Source organism: Akebia trifoliata, chromosome 10 (assembly GCF_017979445.1).
Source record: "Akebia trifoliata isolate Shusen 1 chromosome 10, ASM1797944v1, whole genome shotgun sequence".
NCBI lineage: Eukaryota > Viridiplantae > Streptophyta > Magnoliopsida > Ranunculales > Lardizabalaceae > Akebia > Akebia trifoliata.
The window spans coordinates 6,747,159-6,761,707 of NC_141384.1; the positions used below are offsets into that span (position 1 = coordinate 6,747,159).

A 14,549-nucleotide genomic window follows, 5' to 3' on the forward strand; every position below is an offset into this window, starting at 1 on the left:
ATGACAGATTAGTGAAGGGAATTGAATTATACAAATATCTTAAAGCATTAAGCATTTGTTTGGGGAAGCTCTGCTTTCAATCAGAATACTTTTATGGAATCAGTTCTACCAAAATTGTGATTATGGGGTTTGGGAGAGGAAGCGACACCTCTAAAGGAATAATTTAACCATTAAGGTACAACCTTCACCAAAGTTTACAGAACTATCAAAACAATATATATACACAAACGAGAGTAAATTTCAGTTTCAATTCAAGTTTACAGAACAGAATCTACAACACAAAAGGAGAGTGAAGAATCATCGTACCAGCGATCAGAGTCAGCTTGATGACCTTTGGTCCCACAAGTCTTGTACATCGATCTTGCTCAAGTTTTCATCATCAAGGCGCTTCCACGTCTTGATACTCCTCACTCCCATCCAAGCCTTCTTCCCTTTCTCGAGCTCGGTCAATATAACCCTAGCCCTCCTTGACCACCCCGCTCTACCATAACCATGGTAACCGGACCCTCCACCGTAGCAAAACCATATGCCATTGAGATTCCCACAGAAATCATTGGTGTGATCGTGGCCGATGAAAACAGCTTTCACATGTCCCATTGACACAAGGGTCTGCAGGACCCCAGAGTTAACAGAAGAACAAGCGACTCCCTCCTGAAACTGACCCACTATTTCTTTAAACCAGAGGTCTCGGACTTCAGGGATCGGGATATGGAAGAATGTCAGTGATGGGATTGTGGCAAGGCCATACATTAGATTTAGATCTTGGTCATGCTTATGTGCCTGTCATTGTGTGGACCTGCAACACGTTAATGAAATCTAAATGCGGGAAAAAAGGCCTTTTTTTTTTAGAATCAAAACAACAGACACCAATGAGCATGACAATGCAAATAGTCCACAAAGGGGAATTCTTAGCTCACTACTCTACAGTCTTGAGAGCCAATATATTAATGAAAGACCGAAAGAAAGTCTTGGAGATTGAGAGATTCTCAAAGCAACTCATAATGTCAGCTTGAATGAGTTGTTCAACCTCTCCCCAGCTCTAAACGAGTGCGAAGAAGGTTTGAGTTCTCATATCTTTCCTAACCCCTGAGAGCCGTAGTGTGCCAAAATTAGCTCTCTGGACTGTTTGTGACATTTTCTTGCAGAGTAGGGATTTCCTGTTAACAATGAGGACGTTAAAACTGTTAAATCATACTAAATGGCCAAGTGTCCTCAAAGTAAAATATTCAAATTTTCTTTGGTATCTCACCAACAGTTACACTTTTCATACATGTGGCCGTATGCTTTTGATTTAACTTAAAACCTCATTTGTTAGCAGAGAATCCACTCCTTTCTGGCCAACCATAAGAATAATATATAGATTGGACGGTTAAGATCACTAAATCAGGTTGATTTTGAAGAAACTACTATATGGAACAGTCTGAGTTTAATGCAAGCTCCTCGGATAAGAAGCTAATGCTAAGCATGCTGTGAACATTAAGTCATCACAATCACAAATTGACTGTAACCCTAAACACAAAAAGCTTGATATTTATATCTTGTGGAATACGTTTTGGGTCTGCTAAACCTGTAAGTGGAGATCTTGGTATATAAATACTCAACTTTAGTCACTTCGTCATTAAATCTTATAGCTCTTCATGGTCGATTCCTAATCATAGTTTGGATCTTTTTTTTTAACTCAAATCTACCATTTATGTATTTCCTTTCTTCTTTTCTTGGTTTATAGGTTTAACAAGAGATGGTTTGAATATAATGGGGTGCGTGGGTCCAATTAAGTGTGTGCAACAAGACATTTTCAGGAGAACTTCAAACTAGAGCTGCAACCTAAGCAAGTTGAAGGGTAAACCCAGGCTCAACTCTAGTGGCAGAGCCCTCAACCCAAGTATTGAGCCTAAACTCATTAACCGAAGCTTGAGCTTCTAAACTCAGGTTAGCCCGAGTTAGGCGGTCTTCAGCAGGTTGGGCTCATTTAACAAGCCAAATTTTGTTTTGATTAGTAAAGAAATTTTATGTTTTAAACAAGACATACAATTAATATAAATAAAACTTTAATATCTTAAACAAGAAATAATTAAAAAACACCTAAAAATAAATAAAATATATAATTAATATAAAAAAATGTATATATTATTATAAAGCCTTGGGTGGTTGAGCTAGGTTGCCTGAACCCTCAACCCGAGCCCAACCGGAATTAAGGTCAGGTTGAGTTATTCTAACCCAGGCTCAACTCATGTTCTTCATAACTCATCCCAAGCTCAACCATCAACCGGGTTGAGCTTCAGCCCACCCGCCCAATTTGCAGCCCTACATCATACACTTTTTGTTTATGAAAACATTACATTTGTGCCACCGATAACTTGTCAGCCTCTTCATACATTGCATAGTTTTGTTCTTTTCTTCAGCTAGGAGCTCGCATCGAACCCGTTTTCTAGATGGGAAGTATTGATGAGTGGGACTTATTCTGTCTGCAACATGCTGCGTCATGCTAGTATGATGTTTACAAACAATTTCAAAAATAGAATTAATTGCAGTGTTCTGTTATACCTGAAACCCTTCAGATACACTACGAAGCCAACGAAGTTGAGATTCCTTGATCCATCCATATGTGCGAATCCCCTCGACGGTAGCCCTGTCTCCGCTGTCGAGAAAGAAGAGATTGAGTATGCTGGTGTTGGCCAATTCTGAACCCAAAGCCCCCTGTACTCTGAGATTATAATTCCCAAACCCATCAATATCTGCCTCCACAACTCCTTTGGTAACATCAGAAGTATCGTTTGTATATGGATTGACCTGAGAGACTGAATAATCCAGAAGGGAGATGAAGGACATCAGTTCTTCTCGGGTCATTGTAGATTCTTGGTCGTGGTTACCCAAAATTGCTGCCCAAGGAAGTTTAGACTCCATGGCAGGACTAAAGGCTCCAATGAGAGATTCAGCTGCATCAGCTGTGCTTGGCCCAAATATATTATCTCCTAGATAACGAAAGTAAGTAAATATCTTCTTCAGAAATTTCTGAGTTTTGCTAAAACATAAAGAGAAATTTAAGGAATAAATGGAAAATAAAGAGATTGCTATAATGAAGAGTCTTAGGATTTACTTGTAAGATGCCTCCTACTTGTCAACATATTTCTAACAAAGGGTTCTGAATAAAAAATATAAAAGCTCTCTTGAAATTTCTCCGAAGGACATAAAAAGGGGCATCTAAGTATCAAATCACAATATTTACTGAAAAAGGTTTCTCTAACCTCATCACAATCTATGAGAAATAGAAAAGAGAACACGTCATCCCTAAAGCACAATGAAAATTTCACTCCAGGACCGTTTGGAAACAAGGAGTTGGGAGGTGAAAGTTGGCAACTCAAAGAAGTTGCCACCTGTGCGTTTTTGGAATGCCAAACTTCAGAAAGTTGTAACTCTCCAACTCTTCATAACTCTCATTTTTCAAAGAGTTATAACTCTCTACCTAAAAGAGAACAGATATAACTCAGAGCATTTCCAATGCATACTCCATCCCAGTCGCCATGCCCTCTCAACTGCCGTTTTGGAGTGCCAAACCCATTTGAAGGTCTCCAACACAGTCGTCATCTCCTATTCCATTTTGGAGAATCAAGTTTTCAAACTCCAAATGGAGGATGAGATTTGGGATCTCTACTTTTTGGCTCCGAAAAATTTCATCCCCCAACTGCCATTTTGGATTTTAGGGTCTCCAATGCAGTCACCATCTCCATTTTGGGTAGAATTGAAAATATATTTACGGATAAGCATTTTGGATAGCACGGTTGGAGTGCAAACCCCTTAAACATCCAAAATGGTTATCCATGATGGGATGGCCAGCCCTTATGGAGTTTCCCCTTGGAGTCGCTCTTATAACTTATAAGTGAGTAGACAACTCACCCTAGGCCAAATTTTCTCCCATTCCTTCCATCGTACAACCAGAGAAACAAACCGTTCTACTTGAACAACTCTACTCTCTTTATCCCTATATGTTGAGCTTGTTCTCAGGTACTCTGTGTCGCAATCTTCAGATCTTCAATCAGACAATCTCACCCGACCTCGCAACCAGCGATGAGAATTCTACCTCCCTCCCTCTTCTTTCCAAGGAAGATGACATTTTCTTACAAAAAATACACTTTTTCAATTATCAAGGTCTTTGACTTATTTTCAAATTTCAAGGTAGGTTCCTATTCCCATTGGCAAAATAAACTATCAAGAATTCAAATCCAACTAGTCTCTTCTTTTTTTATTGAGTGGAGTCTCACCTAGTCTCCTCTTCTTCTTTATTCTTTGTTTTTGTTTCCCTGTGGGGTGGCTATCTTGGCCTCCTATTTTTGCCCCTTTTCCTATCAATAAAAGTTTGGCTCTCAAAAACAAAAACAAAAGTTCAACTCCAACTTCCCATCAAAACATACCCTTAGTTACTAGCAGACCATCTCAGAGCAGCTCAAATCAACAATGATTAGTTAATCAATTATACACTTAGTTGGATATAACCAACAAGGAACTAAACTTCAGTTGAAGTCCTCCCACAACAGATTAATCCAACAACAGCTGCAACCTAAGTAATTACAGTAAAGACCACAACAATCACATAACCATAACCACGCAACGAGTGGACTTTTGTTCTAAATTCCCCATATTTTTAACATAATAATTGATTGATCAACTCACATGTGATTCAATAGTTTAATTCACTCCAATTTAATCTTTCAGACATTTATACACTAATGGAGTCATGCAAAGAAATGAAAAACTTTCAATGTAATTGAATAACTGAGAGAGTTTGAAATGAAGTGGAGAACTCGGATAATGTTAATCTCAACGGCCGTGTTTGTCACCCGGTATAAACTATACTATCCTAGGAATGGATTAACTCACTATTTTAGAGTTTGTCTCAAGATTTTTTAAATATTAAATAAAATAGCACCCACATAGGATTTGTGTAACACTAAAAACCGAGAAAGTGGAATCCCACTCAACACACGGGATTCCACTTTCCCATCATAATATAACTGCCTCTCAACACCTCTCTCTCTCTCTCTCTCTCTCTCTCTCTCTCTCTCTCTCTCTCTCTCTCTCCTCTCTCTCTCTCTCTATATATATATATATATATATATATATATATATATATGAGTAATACTAGCCTTACTAACTTAGTAAGATTGCACATCTTACTAACTTAGTAAGATTGAGTTCACTTTGTGGCATCCAAAAACATGATTCTATGCCCCATGGATTTAAAGGGCAAAATTCTATGAACTTTAAAACAAATACTTTGCACCATTAAAATTTTAATTTTAAATTTGGGAATTCAGTAGCCATCCATTTTGAAAACCTTGGATGAAGCCAAAACAAATAATTTTTTGAATTTTAGTTTTTTAGATATGAGCTTTTTAATAAAATCTAGAGGGATGTAGTGTTGGATTGCCAATTTGGTAATCCATTTGAGCTCAAGGTCCTTGTTAGTAAAGAAAGTGTTTCTCCTCTACTTTGCTAAGCTCAATTTTCTCACACTAATCCATCCAAATTATTATTTTCAAAAGTAAGATTTCTTTTGAAAGTCTCAAACATGTTCACTTGAGCTTCTTTGTCATTTCCAATTTCTGTAGGTTTCAATTATAATTTCATAAAAAATCATTTTGATTTTAGAATGGACATTAGTTGTGTTTCAATATATATATATATATATTATATATATATATATATATATATATATATGATTTAAAACTAAACAATTTCACAACTACGTCAAGAAATATTTCCGTCAGCACTTTATGACATCATCCTAAAACTAGATTGAATGCCAAAGGAATGTTGATATCGAAATTTCAAAAAAAATACCACCTCGGGTCAAGATTTTTTGGCATTTTTTTTTCAAAATATGATTTATGCCATGAGCGGTATATTCTTTAAATTATGAGGAAATATTACTTACTTTCAGTTATAATTTAGTCATATTTATTTTGATTTACAATTTAATATTAAATTCAAGTTTGGTCATAATAGACATGCATCAATGTCACACAAACATGTAGACCAAACCCATATCAAGATTAATGTTAAACAAACAACATGAAAGTTAATCTGGCTCAAGATTACTAGTACAAGGTCAAGGAAAATTCAATTCAGGATACGTAAAATGATTTTGGTAGCAGCCAAACAGACCCAACTGAGATTCTATTAATAAGGGTAGGCCACACAAGTAGTTACATAACCGCATAACTACATTAACTAATCCTAAGATAATGATCAAAATGCATCAAGGTACACCATCATACAATACATACTATCCTAATACTCTTAATACCCCCCCCCCCCCGAATGTTCCTTAGTCATGTGCCTTTGAATAAGGAACGTTCGATTGATTACATAATATCAATACCCTTGATTGTGTTTGTTGAAGATAACCATCGAATTATTGACGAATCTGATTATCAATTGTACGTCAATGAGATAAAGAGGCCTTCTTGATTGTTGTCTAAGAAAGATGGATGATATGCCCATTTGTATAAAAGCTGAGGAGCATTTCGCTCATTCAATTTAGGCTAGATTTGATATGTAGAAAGAAAGAAAGTGAGAGAAAATAGACAAGGAGCGATGCACTCACTCTGTGCCAAGGAGAAGACGCAGGTTCGATTACCTAGATGAGCCTAGATTGGGCCAATTGTCGATTTAAGCTTAGACTGAAACCTAATGGATTGTTAATCCGAAAAGATTCGGATAAGCAAGATCTCTAATGGACTAATAAACAAGTTCACTGTCGACTCTTACATGTGCTTGATCATTGGCAATGGCCTCTATAGACCTTTAAAAAGATTGGGCACATCTTGAGCCAATAGGGCTTTGGGTTTATTTGTGATTCCCAAAAGCAATAGTGGTGAAATTCTGTCCACTCTTTTTTTACACAAATAAAGATAGCGATCAATTGGGCATTGGGCCCACTAGATATGAAACTAGTGGCTGAACATACACTAGTAACTCAAATTGGGACAAATGAGAAGACTTGGACTAAAATTAAAGAGTTAGACATCAACAATTGGGCAAAATCATGATTGGCCTTTAACAGGATTAAGTGGGCTAGGATTTAACAATAATTAAACCCAAACAAAGATTTGTTGGACCCAATCAACTTGTGAATTATGTATGTAAAATACAATGGAAACATATCTCACATTTCTCAAACTTTTAGGGATAAACAAGGGGTGGTGAGGTAGTTCTGTTGATGAATAGGACTAGAGAGACATGGGCGATACTTGTGGGAAATAGATCACATAACACATGATCTAAGTGTTAAAGATCTTGAAGTCCTTTGATATATGACATCATTGTCGTCTATCCAACTCAAATTTATTTTTTCTTGTATCCACGTCCACAGTCATCCTCATTTTCCCCAAATATCAAGTCCATTTTCAAAACATGATTTCAACCCACTAATTGGACCCTCCCTTGTCATAGCCATTATTCTTTCCCTGATAAATCTCAAAACACATGATCTAAGTGTTAAAGATCTTGGAGTCCTTGGATAGACGACATCATTGTCGTCTGACCAACTCAAATTTATTCTTTCCCTTATCCGTGTCCACAGTCATCCTCATTTTCCCCAAATATCAAGTCCATTTTCAAAACATGAATTCAACCCACTGATTGGACCCTTCCCTTGTCATAGCCATTGAAATACCCAACTATTCTTTTTTTTAACTTCTTATTGGACATTTTATCAAACGGCTCATGCGCACCTACCATCCCACTACACATCACAACAACCATCCACAACTTCTTTGTGATAAGCATTTTATCGAGCATGTCATTTACAGGGTTGTGTGATCCATCCAACCCCATTTTTTTTTCTTTTCTCTTTCTCTTTGGTTCTCTACTGGGATCAAGTCCAAAATCATCTCCATAAAAAAATAAAAAAAATAAAAAATGAAGAAAGAGAGCCATGTCCACCAACGTTATACCGTTTCTCCACTTTTTTGTGTCATTCTTCATACTGTTGCTATTTGTCAAAAGATATACATCTGTCACTGCAGATGTTGAAGAGATGCTGTGAAAGAGAGAGAGAGAGAGAGAGAGTAAAACACCTTGCTTGCAAGCCATTATCTCTATTGAAACTCCTGCCACAGTCATAGAAGTTATGTTGTCGTTTTTCATTATTAACCTTGTGATCGTTGTTTTACCACCGATTCCGGTTGTTCTTAGATTTCAAATATTGTCATTATCTTGAGAGGGTTTGAAGCCTCATATTTGTTCTTTTCTTTTTGTAAACAAATCTAGTAGGCAAGTCTTCCAATCCATTTGTCCTTTTCCCAATTCCATTCAATCGTAAAGTAACATAAGCCCATTAGTCCCACAAAATCACCCCATTAGTTCATTCTCCACAAGCATTCATATGCACCTACCCTCTTTCTTCACGAGTCTTTTAGGTTTAACCCGTTTCTACTTCAAAATCTAATTTTGCCTACTTGTTAGTGTCCAACCCATTAATGGTCCAAATCCTTTCCTTTAGCCCATATAATTTTTGCCTAATTTCTTTCTTCCTTTATTTATGTAAAAAAAACATTGCTTATGGGTAATGCTCAAAGCATCATTTGGTCCATTGAGGCCCATTCTTATGTAAAGGTCTACAGAGACCATTGTCAATGATCGAGCAAAAAAATCGACATTGAACCCGTTTATTAGTCCATTGGAGAACAATTGATTATCAAATCATTTACGAATAAACATTTGCCTGATTTCAGTCAAATCTAAACTGATCTTGACCCAATCAAGGCCTATCTAAGTTGAGCAAGATGCTCATTATCTTTACACACATGGGCACATCATCTATCTTTCTCAGACAACAATCAAGAGGACCTTTTCATCCTCTCAGCACATAATTGGCAATCAAATTCATTAACGAAACAATGGTGATCTTCAACAAGCACAATCAATGTTTTTAGATATCCATCAACAATCAAGTCATAAATCAATGGCCTTCATATCATGTAATCAATTGCACGTATTTGCAGTAGGGTATTAGAGAATTAGTTATGTTGCATTGTATTCAAGAGTATTGAAAAGTACAGAATCATATTCCCTAAAGATTAGATCATGTGGTTAGAGAAGTTATGTAACTAAATGTAACCAATTTGTTTTCTATTTAATAATAGTTTAACCAAATATCAATATTATAAACATGCAGGTATTCCAATTTATCTCAAGTCTTTCAAGAAAGATAAGAAGACAAAATGAAGTCAACACAAATAACATAAAGGTAAGCTAAGTAGTGTAAACTTAAGGCCTAGTTAGCATCCCATTTTTTTTTCCAGATATTTGTACTTAAAGAGCTGTTAAAAAGTAATATTTTTTGCGGGTGCAAAATGGCAATCCAAACAAGCCCTTACTAGTGTATAATAGAGAATTATGTATGATGTGTTGTAGTAAATTGTACAATTATATACCAAATCATTTTCATGAAGATAACGACTGGAGCATATTAGTTTAAGATTAGGAATAGATGAGATGAGATGAGATGAGTTTATTTCTGCTTAGGATTTCCAATTGTTATTAGCTATTAACCATAATAGGATTATTGTAAATAAATCAATAAATTCACTTAACTCTATTCTTCTACATGGTATCAAAGCTGGTCATCCAACAACCTATCCTTTACTAATCGTCTTTCTTGGTACACCATCTTTCTGGTGGATGGCATCATCGCCATCCACCAAGCCAAACTCCAATTTATCCTTCCAAATATTCCACCATTTAATCTACATCTTCTTACTTTTCCATAACCATTGCATGGACTCAATCACCAATGTTTTTGATCCACGACCATCATCATCGTTCTATCGAACTTCACTGCCAATCACATTTAACAAACAATATCTCCACATCCTCATGTAACTACATTTAAATTATCATCTTGATCACCTTGCCTAAGAGGATTTTTGTCAAATAGCTTACCAACATCAAATTACAATTGCATCATTCAAAAACCCAACCTCATCCAGCTCAAACCTCTCCTCACTATAAAAAAATAAAAAAATCTATACTTACTCTCCATTTGTAGCATCCTCTTACTCCTCTTCGCCACTACACTAATGTACCCACTCACCAACCATCATCGCCACTCACGATACACTCATCAACCACTTTATGAACCAGAGCTTGTCATCTACATCAATGACGGAGAGGTTACTATTGAACCATTAGTCCAAATCGGCCCAAATAGATCTCCAAGTATAAACTATCATCAAGTCCAATCCATTATAGAAGCCCGAGTTCAAATTGTCTCAAGTCCATAGGGTTAAGTGTTGACAACAATTTACCCCAGAAGACCGATCTGATGGGGGAGAGGTGCAACTATGAATATAAGAGGGTCACAAGTCGAACTGGAGCACGTTATGTGAGCACGTGACACCTGGGAGCAAAGGCAGATAACACAACACTCCAACATTAAGTCCCTTTTATATAATAACAAAAAAAATGTGAACTAAAGAAAGCCCAAAATTGAGGTTAATAATTGAATTGACATGAAGCCATAGTGAGGCCATCTAAAATCCAAAAGAGGCATTTCCAACAATCGAGCCCACAATGAAACATATATTGAGCCCATTTTAAGGTCCAAAAGAGATCCTCGAATCTTATTTTTTTTGTCCGTTCATATTTGAATTGATTTTAATCAATTTACATGATCATTGGTTAAGTATTTATCTCGAGACTTCGTCGTGGTTCATTTTTCAATAACTTATCTTCCAAGACAGGGACGGCTAAAGACTCGTCACCAACAATCAAGCTCTACAAGATTATTACTTTCAACAATCCCATAATGATCGTCTATCACCATAAGTTTGAGAGAGGATAATAGGGTATTAGATTATTATCTATTGTAGTAAGGTGTATAGTGCAGTGTCGTCAAATGCGATCGCATATGCTATTTTTTATGAGTAAATCACATATGCCACGATGGCATATGCGATTTATGATTTCTGGTTCATTATGTCATAGCCTACAAAAGTATGCCGTGGCATATGCAATCGCATATTGTAATATACGGTGGCATATGCGATGGCATATTACTCCAATGGGCAAAGATTTGACTATTAGGACATAAAATTCAAATTTTTTTAATCTATCTTCTCCTACAAACTACCCTATTCTTGCATTATTCTAAACTATTTCTTTTATTCTTTCACTCACATATATTCTCTTTAAGTTTTATTTTTTACTTTATATTTTCAAAATATTGATTTTATGTATTATAACATAAGATCATAGTATCCAATGATTAAACTATTAAAGCAGAGTCCACTTTAATTATCTAACACTATAACTTGATAATTAAAGTAGGCCACCTTAGTATCATGAATATTTTATATATTATTTTTTTTATCGATAAAGATAAATTTATTGAAAGAAGAAAACAAAGGGGGTCGAGGGGACCAACCCAAAACAAAAAGAAACAAGACAAAAGAAAAGCAAACAACAAACGAAAACAAACACAAGTTACTCTCTCGATAGAGAGCAAACCCTATCCCATCTAACAACGAAATCTTCAAAGAAGACCCCCTTAAATTCCTTATAAAGTTTGCTCCAACAGAACATGAATTCCAAAATAGAAAGCACTAATCCTTTCAGCGTAAACTTTTTCCCCTAAAAAATGTGACGATTATGCTCTTTCCAAATACTCCAGCAAATTGCGAACGGAACCAAGAACCAAAGAATCCGTTTTGAAGACAAGAAAAAACCTCCCCACACCAACCAAAGATCTAGAACCAACTTAACTGATCTAGGGAAGCAACCCACTAAGCCAAACAAAGATAAGAAATGAGACCAAATGTAGTGAGCCACCTTGCAATGAATAAGTGGTCCGCCGTTTCCGCCTGAAACTTGCACATACAACACTGATTCGGCGAAATAAAACCTCTTCTGATTAACTGGTCCATAGTTGCGAGACTCCCTAAAGTCACCAACCAAAGAAAAGTTGAAATTTTAGAAGGAATCTTCCCACCCCACACAAAAAAGTGGGGTAAGGTCGTTGAACTACTTGGAGTAATACCGTCATACAAGGATTTAACTGTAAACTTCCAATCCCCAGTACCTCCCCACAATCTTTGATCTTCCGAGAAAGTCTCTGTGATACTGCTCTCCACCAAAAGAATTAATCTCCCAAGAGTATCCACCTCCAATCATTAAAAGTTCTTCTAAAATTGAAATCCCAATTAATCACCCCATTATCCAGATGTTTAAAGCAAGAAATAACTTGATTTTTTTTTAGCGACACATCAAAAAGATCCGAGAAGGAATTCTTAAGAGGTTCGTTCCCACACCACCAGTCCTCCCAAAATCTCACCTTACTCCCCCTCCCCACCTTACATTTCACTATCTTCTTAAAAACTGGGAGTCTTCTAAGGATACCCTTCCACACCCCACACCCCAACGTACTTTGCGACGGACTACTCTCCCAACCATTCTCATTCACCCCATACTTATCCACAATTACTTTCCTCCAAAGACTCCCCCTCCGCAATTTTGCTAATAGTTTATATATTATTAATTGTTTAGCTTCTTAAGTTATTTTATTCTTGTAGCTAAAAATGACTAAATATAAGCAATTTGGAAAATGAGTGCTATCCAAATCTATTGTTATAGGTATGTTTTCATTTTCTTATATTTTTTCTGATTTTTTAAACATTTTCCCTTTTTTTCTTATTATTTTTACTGTATTTTTTGAAATATGCAACCACATATGGTAGTAGCATATGCTATTTGATAACATTGATATGGTAACACACCAAATCATTATTAGGAAGATTAAAATTGGATTAGATGAGTTTAAGATTAGGATTAGATTAGATGAGATAGAGTTTATTGGTACTCAGAATTTCTTAATTTTATTTTCTATGTAAACTTTAATTGGGTTTATTGTAATTCCATCTTGAAATTTAAAAGACTCTATTCTTCTACCCATGATTCAAAATAACGAATCAGAATGTGTCGGTCAATAAGTATCGTTATCGGCCAAGACCAATACGAAACATTGAATGTTTCAAGAATGTATCCATTGAGGGCATGGTTTCAAAACTCGTCCAAGACCGAGACGTATCGCCCAAGTCGTCTCGGTATCAGGCATTGACGAGACGGACGGACAAGTCAAATTTTTAGACGAGATATAAAACCACACGCTCATTTTTCAATTTTTTGAACAAGACGTCTCAAATGTATCGGAAAACTCATCCGAAACAACTTGGTATCTGGCATGGACGAGACGTGAAACCGAGTTTTAAAGCCATGATTGAGAGTATCGACTATTCTCTCGACCTAAATATTGCCTCGAGACAAAATTTTAAACCTTTCTTCTACTGATACTGTTTGGCTTCCCATTTTTTTATACAACTATATGTACTTAAAGAGCTATTAGAAAGTAATCTATTTACAGGAGCAAAATAGCGATCCAAACAGGTCTTTAATAGCTTAAAGTTCAACATTCAAAAGAGACAAAGATCGAATCAAAACCTGTAAAAGCGATAAAATCGGGATTTTCGGCTTCGATCATCCTCCGAACGAACAGAGTGGTATTCAGATCGGAACAAAACTCAAACTCAGATGCCAAAACATCTCTGCATCTACTCATAATACCATTCCCATAATGCATATCTGCAACCTAAACAGAAATTCCGAAACCCTAATTATAACATCGAAAGCCGAAACCCTAACCCTAAAATACTTGAAGATGAAGAATGAGAAGTAGAAAGACGAACCTGAAGGATCTTAAAGGTACCATCGAAGCGGAATCGTAGAGGAAGATCGGGCTTTCTCTTGATCATCACGTCTTCGTGCCCTAACATCAATTTCTGGAAAATTAGGGTTTGAAGAAGGTAGAGAATCGCTAAGATGAAGAACATGTAGAAGAAGACGAGATGCGTCCATGTTTCTGTCGCAGAAACCATCGTGTGTTCGGGCACAATACAGAGCGTTTGACCTGAATTTGATTGGTGAAGTTTCTCTGGAAAATTGTAGCATAAACCCTGTACCATCATCCCTAGGTTAACACCGTTGGATTATCATCAAGATTTGTGTTTTCGAATCGGATGGTATCATCAGTGGTTCAGATTTAGAGATGAATTTTTTGAGTAATTATAGCATCACACCTGTTTTTAATATGAATATCGTTACTATTATACTGAGAGGAGAAACAATTTCCTTCCTTTCTAAAGATGGTAAGTCGTAGGGAAATTATCAAGACAAACCTATTTAAAAAAATAATAATAATTTTCTAGAATTTATTAAAAAAATTAAAATCTGACTCTTTAAAGATCGATATTTTTTAAAATTAAAAAATTAAAATTTTGACCATTAAATAATCATTTAAAAAAATTAAAATGCATTGTTCACAAATAAAAAAAAGGAGAAAAAGACCACATACCATTGTCATTAACACACCAAGAAATCCAGGAAGGAGAGAAGTCCACAAAGATTTAAAAAAATACAAACAACTCAAAAAAGAAAGATAGAATAAATCAATGGGCAAACTAAGAATTCATCGATTGTAAAAACTCAGAGTACAT

At 36.0% G+C, this 14,549-nt stretch overlaps 1 protein-coding gene across 2 annotated transcripts; it reads right to left on the reverse strand.

Annotated features, from left to right (window-relative positions):
• Positions 1-151: 151 nt before the first annotated feature.
• On the reverse strand, positions 152-14,120 carry PAP28 (purple acid phosphatase 28). 2 transcript variants are annotated; one of them, XM_086455664.1, is made up of 4 exons: positions 13,743-14,120; positions 13,498-13,645; positions 2,545-2,972; positions 152-780 (listed from the first exon to the last, which is right to left on the reverse strand). In XM_086455664.1, the coding sequence occupies exons 1-4, from the start codon at positions 14,019-14,021 to the stop codon at positions 319-321; spliced, it is 1,317 nt and encodes a 438-aa protein (XP_086311790.1). In that variant the 5' UTR covers positions 14,022-14,120; the 3' UTR covers positions 152-318. The 2 variants fall into 2 exon arrangements, with proteins under 2 accessions (XP_086311790.1, XP_086311791.1); XM_086455665.1 differs by lacking the exon at positions 152-780 and adding an exon at positions 804-1,157 and having other exon boundaries at positions 13,743-14,119.
• Positions 14,121-14,549: the final 429 nt, after the last annotated feature.

What these genes read in the sequence shown, in the direction of transcription:
- PAP28 (XM_086455664.1), bottom strand. Translation starts at nt 14,021, where the DNA reads ATGATGGTACAGGGTTTATGCTACAATTTTCCAGAGAAACTTCACCAA. An exon ending in GTACCTTTAAGATCCTTCAG is followed by an intron (nt 13,646 to 13,742) that starts GTTCGTCTTTCT and finishes ATTTCTGTTTAG; the next exon opens with GTTGCAGATATGCATTATGG. An exon ending in GTGTATCTGAAGGGTTTCAG is followed by an intron (nt 781 to 2,544) that starts GTATAACAGAAC and finishes ACACAATGACAG; the next exon opens with GCACATAAGCATGACCAAGA.